The sequence below is a fragment of the Phyllostomus discolor genome, chromosome 5 (assembly GCF_004126475.2).
Source record: "Phyllostomus discolor isolate MPI-MPIP mPhyDis1 chromosome 5, mPhyDis1.pri.v3, whole genome shotgun sequence".
NCBI classification, from domain to species: Eukaryota; Metazoa; Chordata; class Mammalia; order Chiroptera; family Phyllostomidae; genus Phyllostomus; species Phyllostomus discolor.
The window spans coordinates 144,243,273-144,265,417 of record NC_040907.2 but is presented as its reverse complement, the minus strand read 5'-3'; the positions used below and the strand labels follow the sequence as shown (position 1 = coordinate 144,265,417).

The following is a 22,145-nucleotide window of genomic DNA, read 5'->3' as shown; positions in this document are numbered from 1 at the left end:
TCTAAACAGAGACCTTGGGGAATTAACATCACTCTTAGTCACACATGCAAACCACACAGTCACTTCTATTGTGAGTTGAAATTATGAAATTTATTGTAGTATCACTATCACCAATATATATTTATTGTAGTATCACTATCAAAAATACATATATTACTCATACATGGCTGAAGTCAAGAACAACAAGTAAAGAATACTTTAGGGTTGATCAAAAACTAGTCTTCTAGGCGGCCCAGAAGGTTAAATAGTAATGGGATGAAAGATGTGCGATTCTGTTGGTAGGTAATCACGAGCTATGACCCTTGGCAAGAAAGGGCAGAAATGGGGAATTTCTGGTGAACTGAGTGCAAACTGAGAATTAATCACTTTTTGTGGGTTTGAAGCTCTGCTTCTAGTAGTCATTTCTTATAAGACCTGCAGACTACACAACTGTGTGTGGCTGGTATGGAACTGGTGAGACAGGCATGAGGAAAGAGCTCTCTAACAATGTACCTTAAAGCCTCATATAAGCAAGACCACCTAGTCAGCAAGCTCAGACTGGGGAACGCCTGCCTTCCCATCCTTCTTCCCCTCATGGCAGTTGCAGGCTTCTCCCTCTCCTCTCCTTTCCCCCCTCTCTGTTTCAGCTCCGGGGTCGGGGAGCTCACTGAGAGGGAAGCCATCTGTACCCTGGCCCACTTCTGCATGGCCGTCTTCAAGCTCGGATGCTGGCAGGAAAAAACTGCTTATGCCTGAAGGGCTGTTCTTCAACAGGCGGCCCAGTTCCCTCTCAAAACACTCGGCTGCTTGCTGCAGGTCTCCATTCATCTTGTGAGTTAATCCTTGGAGATACCAAGAATTTGGTGCATTTTGCTGAAGCTGATTTTTGGCTCCATTCTGTGGCTGGTACTTCACTTTTTCCTTCTCAGTCGATTTTGTGTTTATGGGCAGAACATTTAAATGCGGTAGGACAGAAGTGTCTTCAGACTTCCCCTGATACTCCCGAAAGTTGGAACAGCCCTGGTAGAATTGTTTCCTCGAAGCCTCAGGGAAAGCTGTCTCAAAACATTCTTCTGTTTCCAGCTCAGTGAGGTCAGAATATGCATATATAGGATTTAGTCCCTTTTCAGTAGCTTTATTTGAATACTCTCTAGCATATTTCCTCAGTTCTTCAACCTTCTCTCTATTCCTATCAGCTTCGGAGTCCTCTGCGCTCTGAATTTGTTTCTCTTTCGCTCTATAGCAGCTTGCAATCTGCTGATAGATGTAGCCATTGTTTGGCAAGGACACAAGTGCCTTTTGAAACAATTCGATAGCTTTGTCTAGATCACCTTTTTTTTTGTAAAATTTGGCTGCACTGAGAAGGACATCAGTTTGGCAAGGGGCTTTCTCCAGGGCCTCTACCACCAATGGCTCCCCTTCGGCTTCTTTATTTATCTTTTGAAATTTCAGGGCCAAGAGAACTTTGACATACTGATTGTCAGGACTGAGCTCAATGGCCTTCTTGAGAACACTGACACAGAACTGCTTTGGCGGTTTCTCATCCAGGCGGTACATTGCAATTGCCAGCCCAGCAGAGAATTCTGGGTTGTTGGGTTTCTTTTCTAGAGCCTTTTCAAAATACACCTTCACCTTTTCATTTTGTTTCCCTCCACACCTTAGCAGGGTCCACCCTTCTTCACAGTCAAGCTCAGGACACTCAATGCTGTAAGGATTGGAATACTTCTTGCACACCTGTTTGACCTTGTCTGCATAAACCTGAGCTTCTGAGAGCCTGCCCATGTGGTAGTAGACCCAGGCGTAGTTTCCCCAGGTGACCAGACTTCGGATTTCTGCTTGGTCAGCGTGCTCTCGCTGGATCGACTCTTCGGCTTTCTGTAAACATTCCAGCGCTGCCTCATTTTGACCACATAGGTGTTTGATGTAGGCCAACAAGTTGTACATGGTAGATTTGAACTCAGGGTTTAAAAATTCAATCTGGTTACGCACTCTATCTTCTAGATCAGATGAGACACTTTCTTCCTTAAGTAAGTCCCACGTGAAATGGCATTTCAGCTGTGGAAGGATTTTCTCCAGCGAGCTCTTGCTGACCTCACTGTGGAAAAAATAAACATGGTCACTGTGATGAGCACCTGCCAAGCATTAAACCCTGTGATGCAAATAAAGGTTAATTGTGTGTGTCAACTTGAATGGGCCATGGGATGCCCAGATATCTAGTTAAACTTCAGTTCTGGGATATCTGTGTTCCCAGAAGAGATCAGCATTTGAGTTGGTGGACTGAGTAAAGCTGATTGCCCCCTACAGCATCCAATCTGTTGAGGGCCTGAGGGTGGGGAGTGGGGGTGGGAGACAGAGGAAGGGTGAATTTGCTCTCCCTGAGTGGCTGGTTGAACTGGAACATTGGTTTTTTCCTTCACTCCGACTGGGATTTACACTATTGGCACTCCTGGTTCTCAGGTTTTTGGACTCACGCTGGAACTACACCACTGCAGCTTGCAGACAATGGACTATGGCACATCTCAGCCTCCATAATCATATGAGCCAAATACTCACAATGATAAATATCTCTCTGTAGCTCATTTACTTAAATATGTATACTAGCATTATTGAGGATTTTTACTGGAAAAAGTAAGGGCAGTATTTTAAAAAGCAGGTAAAAATGAATGTTTCCAAATTAAGTAGAAATGACACAAAAGGGCGTTAAAATTCTCAAAGAAGAAAACCAAAATGTCCAATTGTAGAAAGCCTCTTCTTCCCTTGCAGGAAGTGAACATAAAGCTGAAGATCCAGCTTGGTTTCCCTGCTGAAAATGTACAAAATCACTTAGAAATATTCATTGAAGTCACTCTCTATGAGCCCATTCCTTGTTGTAGGAGACTGCTCTGCGAGGCGTGGGCCCAGCTCCCACTCAGAGATGCACAGAACCCATGCCCACGGATAGGTTCTACCATGGGGAATCAGGCCTGCAATGTACCCAGGCCACTGTGAGCCTTGCTTTTTGCTAAAACTCCCTCACCCTGAATTGAGGACATTTACTGCAAAGCAACTTCCTAAAAACCATGCTAAATCTTCCAAGGATGAGTGTAACTGGTCCAACCACTTTTGCCTTTTCACTTGTAAATATCCCTCCTCTATGATGTGATTAACGGCATTGGCTCCTTTGTTTATTGTAAAAGGTAACCACCTAAAGTGAACCTGTGCATAGTAAATGAGGACCATCATGTAATGTGCCCAGGAAGACAATAAATGCTCATTGGAGCAAGGCTCCATTGGAGCTGAAGCTTTTGCTCCTCTTGAGAGAAAAGCCATGCTGTCCCTTTTCCTCCACTGTACTTGGTAGTCTGTGTGAATGTCTCATTTCATCCATAATGATGCAGACACTTTAGGCGGGTGTCTGCATCCCTTGTATTCAATACCCACCTACTTTTGGAGAATCCAAGATGGCAGCCATATAGCATGCAACTCCACTCATCTGCTCACAGACACGGACTAGACTTGAAGTCAGAATTCAGAGAGGAGAGGGAGTGAAAGTGTCCATGAGTGAGAGTGTGCAGAGGAGAGCACTAGGCGTGTGCAGGAGTACGCAGGAACCCACCAGCTTGTGATGGGGGCCCGGGGCAGCTGGCCCCAGGCTTTCCAGGTGGCCTGCCACCGCTGCCCAGCCCAGCACTGCTGGGTGTGCAGAGTCGGGTCGCTCAGTGGCCAGAACTACCAGGGTGGCAAGAGAAGGCCTGAGAGGTGCGGGCTTCAGAAACAGCATGTCAGGGACAGGCAGGCCTGAGGCAAAAGACCTCTGGAGGAAGCAGGGACATCACACTGTCACTGTCTTGTGTTAAAAGAGTCAGAGAAACTTTATTTAAAATTGTCAGAGGCCCTGTAAGGAGCTGGCCAATCCTGATTGTGAGACACTGTGATTTTTAGGGAGAGGTAGTGCGTGGAGAATAGGGTCCCCAGAGACCTGCACTACATCATGGGCACCATAGAGATGCTCTTTTAAAAGGGGGGGGCTGAGAGGTACCCTAGGCTTGGTAGGGGCTGGACGTGCAGGCCAGTGCACCTGGGCAGCCAGTGCACCCGGGCAGGATGCAACAGCTTTGCTAATCAAAAATCTCAGAGGCAGAAAAACACTGAAGGGGATGACCTGAGCCAACACAGCTAGCAAGCAAAGGGCAGCACAGAGTGGAGAATTTGGGTGAACCTACTGTGGGAGAGTGGCCCGGTGTCTTGGATCTGGAGGGCAGGATCTGAATGCTTGAGATTTGCTCCTATCAGCCAGAGCCTTTCACAGACAGGCAAACCCAATCCCCACCTGTGGGACTACAGGCTCTGCAGAGTGGGGAGGTTCAGGCCCAGGAGTTTTCTGCTCTGTACATTTCCTCAGGGGAAAGAAGGGAAAGGCCTTGCATCAGCACTGCAAGCTACGCAGCTCCCCAGCCCAATTTGCTAAACCCAGCAGAGCAGAGAAGATAGAGACAAGCACAAGAAGATGCTATATTCTCTCCTGCAAAGCTGTTTAAGATTCATTTCATATCCTTCAAGTTTGGGCATAATAAAACACCAGGTTTTATTATATAGTTTATTTCAAATCTCACATATTGCTCTTCCCTTCTCTTACTCCGCACTACCTCCTTCCTCCTCCTTTGTATATATTTTTAAAATTCCATTTTCTCTCTTGTTATCAACTGTTTCTAATCTGCGCTATTACTATTGCTCCCCCTTCTAGCCTCTCAAAATCATTTGTGATTGTCATTAGCTCACATTCCTTTTCCCGTTCTTGAAATGCCCTTATTGTCTCTCCACCTTTATCAATCTTTGTTCATAGGTAGTGGATAAGGAGCTTGTTGTTACAATTCTTCAATCTTATTTCTAGACTGTGACTCTCTTTGCATTTTAAATCTCAAATTTCACTGTTCCCCTCTGCTACACCATTTTGCCTTCCTCCTGCCCTTCCCCTTTTTTGTTTTAAATATTAATTATTCCTTCTTAGCCAGATTTCCATCCTGTACTCTTAGTAGTCCTTCTCCCTTTATCCTCTCAAACTAACTTTTCTTTCCTCTAGACATCTCTGAAGCTCTTCTTTCTGTCCTTGTGCCCTCTTATTCTCATTCCACCTATATAAATCTTAACTTGTTGGTTGTTGATATCACTGTGGTAGAGACTTTTCTGCAGTTATGGCCATATTATTTTATGTATATATACATACTTTTTGTTGTAGTTGTCTGTTTTTTCTCTCACTGGATATACACAGATACACATATTTTCTTTAAATTTTGATTTTAACCTAATACTACACACTTCTCCTGTCTTATACCACCTTCCCTTCTCCCTTTTTTAATTACAAAGTAAATTTTATTTTCTTTCCTGCTTTGCCTTGTCTCTATTCCCTACTCTTATTATTGCTCCTCCCTCTGCCCTTGCAAAATCTCTTTTATTTCAGTTAGTTATCTCACATTCATTTTTCCTTTTCTATAATAGTCTTAATCTCTTTATACCTTTATTAATATTGGTGCATTGGTTGTTGATAGTGTAATTGTGGGCAGGGGATATCTTTGTGGGTGTGGGTCTGTTTCCTGGGCTGTTTTTTTTAAGTAGACTCTTTTTAAAAGATTTTATTTATTTATTTTTAGAGAGGGAAGGGAGGGAGAAAGAGAGAGAGAGACAAACATCAATGTGTGGTTGCTGGGGGCTGTGGCCTGAAACCCAGGCATGTGCAGTGACTGGGAATCGAACCTGCGATGCTTTGGTTCGCAGCCCATGCTCAATCCACTGAGCTACACCAGCCAGGGTGGCTGTTTGGTTTTTGTTCTGGCAGCACCTGTTCAGCAGTATACAAGACATGGAGGGTGGAATGACTCTCAGTCAGACAGCCAGAAGGAAGAACCCACCAAAGAATGACACAACAGCAACCAAAACCCAATTACAACCACATAAAAGGCATGAAGGGCAGTGCAAGAGCACCAAGGGCAGATGATCAGGAGATTGCACCACTGAGACTCACAGGTCTCCTACCACAGAAGAGCACACCACAAAGACAGGGAGTCAAAGCAGATAAACCTACCAAGCAGGAAAACAACAACAACAACAACAACAACAACAACAACAACAACAACAAGAGTTATCTAAAATAGGGAGACAAAGAACCCCCAATTAAAAGGAAAGGAAGAATCCCCAGAAAGACTACCACACAAACTTGAGGCAACCCAACTATCAGACACAGAGTTCAAAATAATGGTTATAAGGACTTTCACTGAGCTTAGTGAGAACTTCAAAGAATTCCACAGAAGTTGCAAGGAACTTACTGCAAACTACACCAGCATAAAAAGATGCATAGAAACTATCAATAAGAGACAGGAGGAAATGAAAAATACAATATTTGAAATGAAGAACACAGTAGAAGGAATTAAAAACAGGTTAGATGAAGCATAGGATTGAATCACTGAGCTGAAGGACAAGGTAGAAAAAAATTCCCAGACAGAGCCAAAAAAATGAAAAAACACTCAAAAACAATGAAGATGGAATAAGAGATCTGCAGGGCAACATGAAATGTAATAATATCCGTATAACAGGCATATTAGGAGAAGAGGAGGAGCAAGGGATAGAAAATGTGCTTGAAAAAGTACTGATAGAAAACTTCCCTAACTTGATGAGAGAAAAAGTCAGGCAAGACCAGGCAGTACAGAGGATCCCAATTAAGATGAATTCAAAGAGGCCCACTTCAAGACATGTCATAATTAAAACAACAAAATTTAAAGACAAAGAGGGAATCTTAAGGGCAGCAAGGGAGAAATAGCCAGTAACATACAAGGGAGCCCTGATAAGGCTAGAAGCCAACTTCTCAACAGAAACATTACAAGTCAGAAGGGAATGGCAAGAAATATTCCATGTAATGGAAAGCAAAGGCCTGCAACCAAGACTACTCTACCCAACAATGCTCTCAATTAAAATGGAAGGTGAAATAGGGAGTTTCCCAGACAAAAGAAGGCTGAAAGAATACACCTCCACCAAATCAGCATTGCAAGATATGCTAAAGGAGCTGCTTTAAAAAGATGAAGAAAAAAATGAGAGAGAGAGAGGAACATAGGTACAAAGGGGAAAATGGCAATGAATTAGTACCCACTAATGATAGCCTTAAATGTAAATGGATTAAATGTTTTGATCCAAAGACAAGGGTAGCCCTGGCTGGTGTGGCTCAGTGGACTGAGGATGGGCTGTGAGCCAAAGGGTCACCAGTTCAATTCCCAGTCAGGGCACATGCCTGGGTTGCAGGACAGATCCTGAGTAAGGGCCACATGAGAGGCAACCACACATTGATGTTTTTCTCCCTCTCTTTCTCCCTCTCTTCCTCTTTCTCTAAAAATAATTAAATAAAATCTTAAACAAAAAAAATAGAAACATTATAAAAAAGGGCATAGGGTAGCTGAATGCATAAGAAAACATGATCTGCATATATGCAACTACGAGACCCACCTCAGAACAAAAGACCTATACAGAATAAAAGTGAAGGGTTGGAAAAAATATTCCAAACAAATGGACAGGAAAAAAAAGTTGGGGTAGCAATACTTATAACAGACAACATATACTTCAAAAGAAAAGCCATAAAAAGAGACACTGAAGGACACTTCATTATACTTAAGGGAAGACTCCATCAAGAAGACATAAACATTGTAAACATATATGCACCCATCATAGGACCACCCAAATGTGTAAGAAAATTTTGGAGGACTTTAAGAAAGATATAGAGAGCAACATACTTATAGTAGGGGGTTTTAACACCCCATTGTCAACAATGGACAGATATTCTGAACAAAGAATCAACAAGGCTATTGTGGAACTCAACTACACCCGAGATCAAATGGACTTAACTGATACGTGCAGAATCTTTCATTCCAAAGAAGGAAAATATACACTCTATTCAAATGTGTATGAAACATTCTCAAAGATGGACCACATGATCGGACACAAAACAAGCCTCAACAAATTCAAGAAAATTGAAGTCATATCAAGCATTTTCTCAGTCACAATGGTTTGAAACTATAAACCAACCTCAAGCAAAAAAATCAAAAACATTCAAATTCATAGAGACTAAATAGCATGCTATTAAACAATGAATGAGTTAACAAAGAGATCAAAGAAGAAATAAAAATTTCTGAAAACAAATGAAAATGAACACACAAGAGACCCAAACCTATGGGACACAGCAAAGGCAGTCCTGAGAGGGAAGTTCATAGCAATACAAGACAACCTAAAAAAGATAGAAACATTTCAAATAAATAACCTAACCCTACAACTACAAGAACTAGAGGAACAACAACAGACAAAGCCCAGAGAGTAGAAGGAAGGAAATAATCCAGATCAGAGAGGAATTAAGTGACATAGAGACTAAAAGAACAATTCAAAAGATCAATAAATCCAAGAGCTTGTTCTTTGAAAAGATAAACTATATTGACAAGCCTTTAGCCAGACTCATCAAGAAAAAACAAGAGAGGATCCAAAGCAGTAAAATGAGAAATGAAAGAGGAGCAATTACAACTTATACCACAGAAATATAAAGGATTCTAAGGAATTACTATGAACAACTATATGCCAAGGAATTTAAAACCTGAGTGAAATGGACAAATTTCTAGAAATTTAATATTCCAAAACTGAATGAGGAAGAAGCAGAAAGCCTGAACAGACTGATAACAGCTGGTGAAATTGAAGCAGTAATAAAAAAAACTCCCAGCACAGAAAAGCCCTGGACCAGACAGTTTTTACAAAACATTTTACAAAATGTTTTACAAAATATTTAAGGAAGAACTAACTCCTGTCCTCCTCAGACAATTCCAAAAAATCCAAGGAGTGGGAAAACTCCCAAATTCTTTTTATGAGGCCAGCATCCTAATCCCCAAACCAGATAAAGACACAACACCAGATACAGACACAACAAAGAAAGAACACTACAGGCCAATATCACTGATGAATGTAGATACTAAAATCCTCAACAAAATATTGGCAAACCATATCCAACAATACATTGAACAGATCATACACCATGATCAAGTGGGATTCATTCCAGGGATGCGAGGATGGTACAATATTTGCAAATCAATAAATGTACTCCATCACATAAACAAAAGAAAAGGCAAAAATCACATGACCATGTCAATAGATGCTGAAAAAGCATTTGATAAAGTACAGCACTCATTTATGAGAAAAACACTCAGCAAAGTGGGAGTAAAGGGAGCATGCCTCCACATAATAAAGGCCATATATATGAAAAACCTACAGCCAACATCATTCTTAACAGGCAAAAACTAAAAGCTTTCCCACTGAGATCAGGAACGAGACAAGGATGTTAAGTTTCACCACTTCTATTCAATATAGCATTGGAAGTCCTAGCCACAGCAATCAGACAATAAAAAGAAATAAAAGGCATCCAAATTGGGAAGGAGGAAGTAAAACCGTCATTTTTTAAAAAAGATTTTATTTATTTATTATTAGAGAGAGGGGAAGGGAGGGAGAAAGAGGGGAAGTTAAACATCAATGTGCAGTTGCCTCTTGTGCACCCTCTACTGAGGACCTGGCCTGCAAGCCAGACATATACCCTGACTGGGAATCAAATGAGCAACATTTTGGTTTGTAGGCTCTCAGTCCACGGAGCTACATCAGTCAGGTCATTTTTTACAGATAACATGATAGTGTGCATAGAAAACCCTATAGACTCTACCAAAAAACTACTTGATCTAATAAGTGAATTTGGCAAAGCAGTGGGATACAAAGTCAATATTCAGAAAGTGAAGGCATTTTTGTAAACCAACAATGAAATATCAGAAACAGAAATCAGGAATAAAATCTCATCTGCTATAGCAACAAGAAAAATAAAGTACCTAGGAATAAACATAACCAAGGAGGTAAAAGACCTCTACTCAGAAAACTACAGAAGACTGAAGAAAGAAATTAAGGAAGACACAGATAAATGGAATCATATACCGTGCTCATGGATTGGAAGAACTAGCATCATCAAAATGTCCACACTACCCAAAGCAATTTATAGATTCAACACAATCCCTATTAACATACCAATGACATATTTCACAGATATAGAACAAACATTTCAAAAATTTATATGAAATCGTAAATGACCCCAAATGGCTGCAGTAATTTTGAGAAAGAACAAAGGAGGGATCACAATACCTGACATCAAACTATACTGCAAGGCTACTGTAATCAAAACAGTCTGGTACCAGCATAAGAGCAGACACATAAACCAACGGAAGAGAGCAGAGATCCCAGAAATAAACTCATGTCTCTATGGTCAATTAATATTCATCAAAAGGGGCAGAAGAATAAAAGAGAGTAAAATTAGCCTCTTCAACACATGGTGTTTGGAGATCTGGACAGCTACATGCAAGAAAATGAAACTTGGCTGCCAACGTACACCATACACAAAAATAAATTCAAGGTGGGTAAAAGACTTAAATGTAAGTCATGACACCATAAAAGCCCTAGAGGAGAACATAGGAAAATCTCAGATATTCCACACAGCAATATTTTTGCTGATACGTCCCCTACAGCAAGGGACATAAAGGAAAGAATAAATAAATGTACCTCATCAAAATAAAAACTTCTGCATGGTTAAAGAAGACAGCAGTAAAATGAAAATGAAACCAACAATATAGGAAAACATATTTGTCAGTGATACCTCGGACAAGGGTTTGATCTCCAAAATATGTAAAGATCTCACACAACTCCACTCCAGGAAGACAAACACCAAATGAAAAAATGGACAAAGGACCTGAACAGACATTTCTCCAAGGAGGACATATAGAGGGCCCAGAGACATATGAAAGGATGCTCAGCATCACTAGCCATCAGAGAGATGCAAATTAAGACCACAATGAGATACCACTTCACACCTGTCAGAATGGCTACGATAACCAAATCAACAAACAACAAGTGCTGACGAGGTTGTGGAGAAAAGGGAACCCTAGACACTGTTGGTGGGAATGCAGCTGGTGTAGTCACTGTGGAAAACAGGATGGAATTTCCTCAAAAATGTAGAAGAGCCTGGGACAACTTTTAGCAAATCCCCCTTTGCCTCTTCTCAGCCTTTGCGGGTTGGGCTTGGCATTGAGCAGCAGCATGTCTGTGTATCTCCTACTGATTCTGTTTTTCTGTTTGACTAATGCACACCTCTAAGTTTTCCTAGACAGAAGAGCAAGTAGTTTCCTCCTGCTTTTTGGACACGCCTTTGTGTAGCTATGGTCTGTGCAAGAACCTGCAAAGCACATCGCTTCCAGTGTGTGAGCAGATATGCAGGAGGCGAAGTGAGGTGGATGAAACGGGATCCCTGCAGTGAGAGGGACTGGATTTCTCTTGTCCTGCTCAGTGACTGAGTCAGGGCTCAGTCCTCACACATTCTGAGGAGTAAGTTTTACTTAGCCTTCCAGTGACCCTTAAACAGCTACCTTTTGTGTCACATTGCTAGTTTTGGGGATACTAGGAAAAAGAAGGATTATCCTGGCCCTCTCTGCCCCTAGGAGCCACAGTCTGGTTAGAAGGAGCCATGAAAAGAAATGATAACCCATGGAATGTTTGCCACCATGCTATGTGACTTAGTCCTTTTTCATTCATCTTCACTACCACTTCCTACAGTCACACTGGGGAAGACTTAGAGTGGTTGAATAGATAAAAAATAACACCCAATTATATGCTGCCTTTAGGTTTAAGGACACACACAGAATGAAAGTTTGGGGATGGAAGAAGATATTTCATGCAAAGAAAAGAAGGCAGGGGTAGCTGTTCTTATATTGGAAAAAATAAACTTTAAGCCAAAGACTGTAACAAGAAGCAAAAAAGGTCACTTTATAATAATGAAGGGGTCAATCTAATGATAGGATGTCATATCTGTAAATATATGAACCCAATACATGAACAGCTAAATCCATTAGGCAAATATTAATAGACCTGAAGGGAGAAACAGACAGCAACACAATAATAGCGGGGACTTCAACATCCCTTTTTGACAAAGGATAGATCACCAGACAAAAATCAATCAAGAAACAGTGGACTTAGCCCAGGTTACACATTGGAAATGACAGGTTAGACCAGATGAAGTTAAACATTTACAGAACTTCCCGTCTGACAAGAGCAGAGCACACACTCTTTGCAAGCACACATGGAACATTCTACAGGATAGATCGTGTGTTAGGCCACACAACAAGTCTTAATAAAATGTAAGAAGAGCAAGATCACATCAAGCATTTTTTCTGACCGCTATTATTGGCCATAAAAGAGAAGGAAATCCTACCATTTGCGACATCATTGATGCACCTTGAGGACATTTATGCTGAGTAAATAAGGCAGACAGAGAAACAGAAATACTGTATGATATCTCTTATATATGGAGTCTAAATAACAAAAATCAAACTCATAGAAATGGAGTAGAAGTGGTTGCCAAGGGTTGAGGGAGAGGAAAGCAGGGGAAAATGTGTACGTAAAAGGGAAGAAACTTTCTCTCCTGAGCTGAGTAAGGTCTGAGTGCGTAACAACAGTGGCTGGAGTCAGTAACACTGTATGGTGCAGCTGAAATGGCTAAGAGAGTGGAATTTAATGTTCTCGCTAAAACTAAATGAACAGCAGAAATGTATAAATGTGTGAGGTGATGAATGTGTTAATTAACTAGTTGGGTGAGGGAATCCTTTCACGATGTATATGTATATCAAACCACTACAATGTACACTGTAAATAGCCTTACAATTTAATGTGTCAATTATACATCAATAAAGTTGAATTTTACAAATATTTTCTTAGAAATTCTTGTCGCTTTTTCTTCTATGTAGTTTAAGTACATGAGATACTCTGCATTTTTTTACCTTTGATTTTCATTATATTTGTAAATTTTAATTGACGTATTTACATGTTCATATATAATTGACATTTATGATAACATTAACATATTTAACTGGGTATATAAAAATAAGACATTTGAAGTTAGTTCTGATTTAACTAAAAAATACTCTTGCCTGTCTGAAAACCAATACATTTGCCCAGGTTTCCTTACTTACTGATATCATGTATATCTCAAAGTTGCTCTAAACCCTCTTTATATGTATATGCATAAAATTCGATAAATTACTGAACAATAATTAAATTCAGATATTTGAAGGAAGGACAAGCAGGTAGGTAGAATGATGGCTGTAGTAACTTGACACAGAAAGTTATCTATGTTCAGGTGAAATATGGGGTGTTGAAGGCTCTTCCTACCTGGAGACCATGTATCTAGAAGAAGACATTGGAGAGGTAGGTAGAAGTCCCTCTGGCCCAGGAGGAAGTTTCTCACAGCCTCAAGCTGCAGCCTTGAGGTTTTGCTGACTGAAGCAGATAAGAGCAGCACTGCAACTTCTTAGGAAACACCCAGAACCATCCACTGACAGTCTTTCCTCCTTCTCCTGCTCACCTATCTGGGTGGTGACACACAGAGTGCCGCGCTGCCGCCCACAGACCTCAGGCTCACCTCCTCCCCGGGCCTCGTCAAAGCCATGACTAGAGCAGAATCTTGAAATTTTGAGAAAGAGGTCCTGTTTAAATAGTAAGAATAGGAGTTCCCAGGGAAATCACTGAGGGGGCTTGTGTCACAGATGCTGTGGTTACGTACGTCCCAGCTGACTACACGAAGGAACAGGCAGAACTCACGCCCAGTTATTTGGTCAGAACAGGCACCCCCCAAGGAACCCACCCCTTCAAGAAACTCTCCAGAGCAGTGTTTCTCACACGTCAATGCACGCATGGACCAAAACAAATCACCTGAGTATCTTGTTAAAATGGACTTTTGAATTCAGTAGGTCTGAGCGCTGCCTTTCTAACAACCTTCCTGGGGTGTCGGATGCAGACCACACTGTGAGTAGCAAGGGGCCCAGAGGACATCACTTTTTGGAAGTGATCTCCAATCACCAGTTTTTCATTCCTAAAATGGCCCTTAAATAGGCAAACCTATGACAACACCCTTCCCTCCCCTGTGACTCGCCACCCACTTGGGGCTTCCTCCACTCATATTTCCACACATACAAGGCAGGGAGCAGCGTCTAGAAGTACATGTGGTCCTCTTTAAATATATATTTCCCCCCTCTCAGCTTTATTTCTGATCAGGATTTCAGAAAGCAGGGCCCAGTAATTAGTATTCTAATAGAGCACTCCTGCTGGTTGTGAGACTGGATATCTGCGACACAATTTGAAACTCTGCCACACTTTTCTCCCTGTTCCCAGAGGAGGTCTGGCAGGTTGGTAAGAAGACATATTCCTAAATTCTGAAAAGGCAAGTTGCAAGGTAGAAGCGACCTCATGATAGATTGGAATTTTGAGTGCTGAATTAGTCATTAGCACATTTGCTGAGAAATAAGCCATGCTTTTAAAATGATCACAACCACCACAACAGAACTCCCAAACCTCCAACTTAGTCTTACAAAAAAGAAAAAAACAAAATAGGGGTCAGGACCTCCAGGGACTGCCCTGCAGGCCCTAGTCCCCATTGTCCAGAAGTTGCCTGAAAGGATGTGAGCCGGTGTTCCCTCTAGTCACCCTCAACAAGCACCAGTTCCTTCCCTGCTACCAGCAGCCAGCGCCCCAGCGCCTCCCTCGGTGCCCTTAGGCTGCCTGACTCTAAACAGAAAGAGCCACAGAAATAAAAATGCGTGAATTGGTAAGAGAGATTCATGATTAAGTTAAGCTAAGTGTACCTTTAATCCAGAAGCAAACACTGAATCAGGATAATTCTGGAAGCTCCATGACAGGACAAGATTTGTGAGAAATGTTCCCCTTTCTGTCAGAGAAGCAAGGCATAATTACCTCATGATGGCTGTTTCTCTGTAATTCTGAAGAGCTGATTTTATGTTCTGCCTGTGGATTGCAAGCAAGTGCTGAAGAGGTTACCACCCCTGGTGCTAGCACTTAGGTCTGTGCTTTTATGGAGTAGAAATGGAAAACGAAACTGATGCAATGCTGTCAAGATTCCTGCTGAGGAGAAACTGAAAATGAAGCTGTGAGAGCTGAGCTCACTCTCTTACACAGGTTCTGGAATTGCTTTTGAGAGTTTGTAAAAAGGCACTAGAGATGCCTTGCAGATCCCAGGCCCTACTGCTAGAGATTCTAGTCCAGTCTGGGGCTGGGCTTGGGCTCAGGAAACTGCGCTTTTACACACACTCTGGAATCTCTTTTGCAGGAGTGAAACTGACTGTCATTATGACTTTCACTAAATTTAACTTTAAATCCTAGTCCTAGAAATTATATATGTATATGTGTGATATACATATATATATATATTATATACTGTATTTTTAGGACTATAAGATGCACCGGACCATAAGATGCACCTAGGAAAATAGGAAAAAGAATTTTGAAGCAAAAAAAACCCATGATAAAATATTTAATAACCTGTGACCCTGCTCTACCGCTGCCACCCCCCTCCCCCACCAGCAAGCCAGGTAAGCTACATTCAGACTATAAGATGCACCTCATTCCTCCCCAAATTGTGTGGGGGGTGTCTTATAGTCTGAAAAATATGGTGTGTGTATGTGTGTGTGTGTATCACCCTCAGAGATGAGCCTTTCCCCTACACAGCTCCCCGAGATGGCAGAAGACAGGAGCCAATATCTGACTAATGATCTGGACGTCTGGCAGGCTAAAGAAACATCTTCATCTAAGTTATGTTTCAGCTCCCGATCCCTAAGGTGGAGTAGCCTCCTGGCTACTTTCCCATGAGGCCAGAGAGAGGGACACCGGAAAGAATCTCAGAGCTGTCCTCAAGATCTGAAGAGATGATTTATCACTCTTGCCTCACCTCTGACAATCAACTCCCAGTGTGTCCCCAAATCCCTAACCCACTGTGTCTTGCAATTTTGCCCTATCTCATCAGTAACTACACTCTACTGGGGAGTTCAGGCTTTTGAGCAAATAACCAATATTCCTCCACGGCAGTTCTCGGTGTCTAGTGCTTGGCTCTGCTGGTGCCGGGTGGGTAACAGAAGTCCCTGGGCCACGTTTACGAAGCACTGTTCTAGAGGTGTTTGGAAAGCTAGCTTCCTAGTTTCTTGCTGGAGATAATGCGGTGAGTCAGATGGCCTAGCATTGAGGGAAATAACCACAGGACACCTGGGTTTGGGGTGTCTCTTTGACCAGCTTTGGGATAGTTCTTGAATCACATCATTTAGTCTCATTTCCTTACTCTGAAAATAGCCTAGAATGAATTGCCTTTTTCCTTCCATCCAAATGATGGAAAACTATGCCATGGGAGATCCACTGTTACCTTCATCCAAGGTGTGGCACTAAGGAGTGAGTTGCCGTCAAAGAGTGGTCCTCCTCTCTCTCCAAGTAGGAACCCTGAGGGCCTAGTCCTCCCAGTCCTTGCCCCTTCTCTCTAACATGAGCATAATTAAAAGCGTTGAGACATTTCACCCTTTTGGCCTTTGTGCACAGAGCCAGGAGATGCTTGAAACTAGATTTCAGCACCCCTATAATGACCCTGCTGACGCCTCTCTGTGTGAACTCCTGGGTACGGAACTCGCCTTCTGAGCCCCATTTTACTCACCTAGAAGATGAGGCTATTAAAAATGAAGAGTCCTTCCTTCATAGAGCTTTGGGAAAGATGATGTGAGATGACACATATAAAGCACTTCGAGTACACTGCCAACTCCCAATAGGATGATATGGGGTAAGTGTACTTGACAGGGACACTACTAACTACTGATCACATAGAAGCCCTGACAACCATGATTACCAGTATATTAGTGTTACAGTTTTAAGTGGGTGGAGCGGGCAACAGAGCTCCTCAGCAGATGGGGCAGAGGAGGGCACCCATGGGGCAACCAGCAGGGGCTAGGCATTTCCCCGAGTGGCTCTCCTTTTGACAATTTTTAGCACTGCTGGGGACGAGCAGTCAAACCTGCGGTGATTAGTACAGCCTCTGGGAACAGAGTGTGTTGAGGCGGGCTTTAGTCCAGCGCTGTCCAGGATGCCTCTCTCAGGTTTCCTCACTCACTGGCTCTGGACACACCTAAGCACAGGTCACTGCAAAACTTCTTGTGCGGGCCTGCTACCAAGGCTCTGGGCAGAACCAGTTTTTCTGGTTAGCCTTACTCAGGCAGGCACAATTAACCAGAAGCTCATCATATAAAAAAAGGTAACCTGAGGCACTTGCCAGTGAACTACTCTTACACCAGCACCCCACCCCCTGCCGCCATCCCATCCGCTAATTTGAGCCTGCAGAGCATTTGGGAGCCCTTGGGTTTTCTTTTCCTCACTCCCTGAGTGGTCATTAGGACCCTTCCTCTCCATAGGTTGTTTGACGGGAAAGGCTTATTTTCTCTCAGTTCTGCGTCTCCTGAGGTTCTGTGTGCTGACAGAACTTCAGCGGGTCCATGTGCACTTTGGAAAATCAAGTGTACTAAAGTTACACTTCACATACAATAAAATACACCCATTTTAAGTGTACAGTTTGATGAATTTTGACAGATGTATATACTATGCACCCATGTAACTATCACCACTATCTCCTTAGAGACCATGTGTTTCGTCTTCAAAGTGTCCCCTGTGAGCCTTCACAGTCGGTGCGGGCGCCGGCGCCACCCACCACCACCCCCTGGCAACCGTTTCTCTGTCTCCCGTCACTAGAAACTAAATCCGTGTTAGAAAAGAGATTAGGTGATTATGTTCTGAAGAGAAATTATTTCCTGCTGCCCACCAGCTCTCATTGGAGCAATAAAAATCAACTATAAGCTTTCAGTTTGTTTTCATATAAGAAATGGGGGCAAAATGCCCATCTGTAAGAATTGTTTCTTCTACTTCCCACCATGAAGTGATCCAACTTTCAGAGCAAAATTCCTCTCACCATGAATCGGGTTTGGACTACCAATTCCATCTTTAATGTCTGCTGAAAGAAAAGCTTCCTTTTTAAAATGATAAGAAGAAAGCCTTTTAGTCCTTCAAAGAAAAACAACAAGACCCCATATAGAGTAGTTCCCTTAGTTCTAACACTGAACCAGCAAACTTAGTTCCAGAGTGCATCTAACCAGGCCTGCCAAGCCTTCCGCTCATCCCGGCTCCCGGCTCCCGGCTCCACCAGCTGTTCTAGAAATTCAGGGAGCTGAGTGCATAGACCAGAAAAATCCCCAGAAATAAAAAGTGCCAACACTGAAAAAGGCATGTTTGGTCCATAAATAACAGACAACTCAGGAATTTGTCTGAACCTGAGAAACTCAGTTGACAGTTTGCACTCACGATCAATAATGTTTATGCATTCTTATCTCACTCACTTCATGACTGAAATCTGCTCCTCCGCCCGTCTCAAAAGCCGAGGTCCAAGATGTTTTGCTCTTCAGAAATCTTCCTAGTCTGTGGGAAGTAATTGCTCAAGGAGCTATTTAAAGGGGAAGTGGGCACGGCAGGGAAGGCCTCAGAGAATGCATTCTCGTTTCTGGGTGATTATGAAACAGAAGAGGAATTGGAAAGTGAAACTGATCTTAAGTCAGGAGGAGGAAAATAATACTTAAGCTTGACCAGCTCTGCCTCAGCCAAGTACATTGTTTAAAAATGACTCTGAAACTATGTAACTGGAACACATATCTGGCTGTCTGCCACTAAAGCCAGTACTCCAGAGGCAGGTGCTGATGTAAATAAAAGTGGTTTATTTTCAGGTGCCTGGCCACCTGGAAGATGGGGGACTCACGTTTCAAAACCCATCTCCACATCTCAGTGGGGGCAGAGGTTTGTGTAAGGAAGAAGAGGGGAGCAGAACAAAGAGATTAAGGAAGGAGGTTGGAAAGTTCTCTACCTGCAGACTAGCACAGCCCATTCCGATAAGGCCAGTGTGCATCATCCTGGTGTAGTCATCCTGGTTCTTCGTCATCCTGACTTTATGTCCCTGGCTCCACGGTTGAAGGTCAGCAAGTCTCCTGGAACTGGGATGCCTGAAGGTTGGAGTCTATATTTTGAAGTTAATTCTTAGGATTCTTATACAAACATGCTGTTTACATACAAGTTATCTATCTGTCAGAGTCAGCACTTATAGAAACAATGTCAAAAGAATGGTGGGGTGAGTTACAATTTCCCATTGTTACAATTATAAGTCACTACTCCCTCTGTCCACAAAGTTAAGGTGGGTCACAGGAAACTAAATTTTTCATAAGTCTGTAGGAGATTCAGACATAGGGACTTCTGGGACCACATGATGTAGAAAATTGTTTCCAGAAATATTTTGTGAAAAGTATTCTTGTCCAGTAAGCCGATCTGTGGGAGACCAGTTTAATTCTGTGTGTTCAGTTGACTAGCTCTGGGACTACCATGAGACATCACTGAGCCTGAATTTTCTGTTTTGCCCTGTGGTAAATGCAGGAAGCCAAGCCTGGAGTGAATCGTGAGCAGTTTAAACTTTAAGTAACTTAAGGCAAACATTTAGTTTTCCCAGTTGTAAAATGGAAACTAGTAACATGTAATATTGTTTAATGGGTGGCTAGCTACCTTATAAGTTTACATACTTCTATTTATGCTGTGAGCTCTGAAGGAGTAACATTGCCCTAAGAGATTTTTTTTCATTTTTATAAAATTTCTCAAGGGGTTCAGAATGAACAGCCCCAAAATATGCCATTTGGCATGGGGACTATTTTAAGCTGAAGGCAGTCAAGACCCAGCAAATTCAAGAAAACTTTTGCCTCTCCCTTAACTGCCTAAAAGAATTTATATAGGCACGAAACAATGCAAACAAACTTAGAGGTTAAAACATAGAAGGTAATGATTTCCCTGGTGTGGCTCAGTGGATTGAGTGCTGGCCTGGGAACCAAAGGATCACCAGTTTAATTCCCAGTCAGAGAATCATGCTTGGGGTATGGTCCAGGTCCCCAGTAGGGGCCACATGAGAAGCAACCACACATTGATGTTTCTCTCCCCTTCTTTCCCTTCCCTTCTGTCTAAAAATAAATAAAATAAAAAAATAAGGTGATGAAAGAAAAGCTTGCTTTCTTTATATACATTTTTAATAGTAGTACTCATTCTTTTTTAAGTTATATTAAAATGTAATTCACATACCATACAATTCACTCATTTAAAGCATACAATTGTAGTTTAAGCATTTCACCAAGCTGTGTAACCATCATCACAATCAATTTTAGAATATTCTCACTAACCGCCCCCCAAAAACTTCACACCCCGTGTCATCACCTCCAATCTTATTATCCAAGCTCTAGGCAACTATTAATCTACTTTCTGGTTCTATATTTGCCTACTCTGGACATTTCATTTAAAAAGAAACATACTGGCCCTGGCCTGTGTGGCTCAGTTGGTTGGGTGTCCTCCCACAAAGTGGAAGGTCATAGGTTCAATTCCCAGTCAGGTCACGTGCCTGGGTTGCAGATTTGGTCCTGGTCAGGGTGTGTGCAAGAGGCAAGTAATTGATGTTTCTCTTTCACATCTATGTTTCTCTCCCTGTCTTTCTACCTCCCTTCCCCTCTGTCAAAGAATAAATAAACAAAATCTTTTTTAAAATTTTATTTTAATCATTGTTCAAGTACAGTTTTCTCCCTTTTACTCCCATTCCAGCCTACCCACGCAACCCTCCCCACTTCCCTCCCATTACCACCCTCCCCCTAGTTTTTGTCCATGTGTCCCTTAAATTTGTTCCTGTAAACCCTTCCCATTCTCCCCTGAAATTCTCTCTTCTCTCCCATCAAGAATAAATAAATAAAATCTTTTTTAAAAAGAATTATACAGTATGTGACCTCTTGTGACCGGCTTCTTTCACTTGGTATAATGTTTTCAAGGTTTATCTATGTCATAGAATGTATGAGTAAGTACTTTGTTTTTATTGCCAAATAGCATCCCACTGTATGAACATACTGTTTCTTTTTAAATATCTAGTTCATCAGTTTATGGATTCACTTTATGGCTATAATGAATAATGCTACTATGAACATTCATGTACAAGTTTATGTGAATATATGTTTTCATTTTTCTTGTGTATATACCTAGGGATGGAATTGCTGGGTTGTATGGTAATTCTTTGTTTAACAGTTTGAGGAACTGCCAAACTGTTTTCCAAATTTGCTGCACCATTTTACACTAAGGATTTTAATCGTTAAGTATTTCCCTCCTTGCAGTCTCCCAAGAAGGTGTAGATTACCAGCAATGAGACAGTTGCACTATAAATCGTATGGAAATGTTGGGGTCTGCCTTGCCTGGTCTCAGGAAGCTGTAACCCCATGGCTAAGGCTGAGAGAGAGACCTCTGGACCTGGAGACACTAAGGAGACAAAGGTTATCTCACTGGCAGGAGTGCTGCCTGCTCCTTGCCTGGCTCCCATTGCTTGGTCAGATAGTCAATGATGGGTAACAGTTCTCAAGAAAATGAATCTAAGATGAGCACGACCATGTGGGAAAAGCCACCAGGGAAGAGACTCAGGGGGCTGTGGAAATGAGGGGGTGATTGACATCGACCCCTGCCCCCTTGGCTTTGACAAAACTTGAGTCCTTATTCTGGCTGTGAGAAACCCAAGTCTCCCGGCTGCCTTTGTCTCCTCAGCCCGACTCAGGCCTGCAGAAATAGCAGGGGTGGTGCAGTCCAGACCAGTCGGCGGACCCCCGGGGAAATTAGACCTGGGGCATAGAATATGCAAGATCCTGTGAGACCTGCTTGTTGGAGGATGCTCTTGAATTAGAATATGAAGGCATGGGCAGGAAATGAAACTAGCTTTTAGGTCCTGTAGCTTTTTAAGTGATAAAACCCCAAACTCAGCGTGAGCCCTGTTAGCCCTTTGAAAGCTACCGACTTGTTCGATCTTCCCTGCCAGACTGTAATCAACAAACTGCATCTGTATTCTTAATAAAAGCCTGCTCAGGCTGGAAGGCATGGCACTCCCCCCTTGAGAGAGTGGCCGTTCTGTTCCTGTTCCTCCACAGGATTCGGTAGTCCATGTGTATGCTTTCTCATGTCTCAAGCATCTGCAGTGTTTGAGGTCACTGCAGGCCAGTGGCTGTCTCATGGAAAATTTCTAATTCATCAAACCAAATTACTTCCTTTTCCCCAAAATAAAGGGTGGGGAAATGGTGAAGGGAGGGCGGGAGGATACAGCAGCTTATGGTCTCCACTGGGAGCCCACATTTCCCAGGTTGAAATCCAAGGTTGATTGTGCACACAGTAGGGATGCA

At 42.3% G+C, this 22,145-nt stretch overlaps 2 protein-coding genes across 4 annotated transcripts in view; both read right to left on the bottom strand.

Annotated features, from left to right (window-relative positions):
• LOC114497069 (interferon-induced protein with tetratricopeptide repeats 1B-like) overlaps positions 1 to 18,372 on the bottom strand; it is a 37,559-nt gene extending 19,187 nt beyond the window's left edge. The window contains exon 1 of the mRNA XM_028512709.2: positions 18,264 to 18,372. Coding sequence (XP_028368510.2) covers positions 18,264 to 18,268 — 5 coding nt within the window. The 5' untranslated portion in view covers positions 18,269 to 18,372. The remainder of the gene's footprint in view (positions 1 to 18,263) is intronic.
• Positions 72 to 18,402, bottom strand: IFIT3 (interferon induced protein with tetratricopeptide repeats 3). Of its 3 annotated transcripts, none has more exons than XM_036026969.1 (2): positions 18,264 to 18,402; positions 72 to 2,074 (listed from the first exon to the last, which is right to left on the bottom strand). In XM_036026969.1, exons 1-2 carry the CDS (start codon positions 18,266 to 18,268, stop codon positions 520 to 522), a joined length of 1,560 nt encoding a protein of 519 aa, XP_035882862.1. In that variant the 5' UTR covers positions 18,269 to 18,402; the 3' UTR covers positions 72 to 519. The 3 variants fall into 3 exon arrangements, with proteins under 3 accessions (XP_035882862.1, XP_028368724.1, XP_035882861.1); XM_028512923.2 differs by lacking the exon at positions 18,264 to 18,402 and adding an exon at positions 14,803 to 14,967; XM_036026968.1 differs by lacking the exon at positions 18,264 to 18,402 and adding an exon at positions 13,225 to 13,246.
• Between the last annotated feature and the right edge of the window lie 3,743 nt (positions 18,403 to 22,145).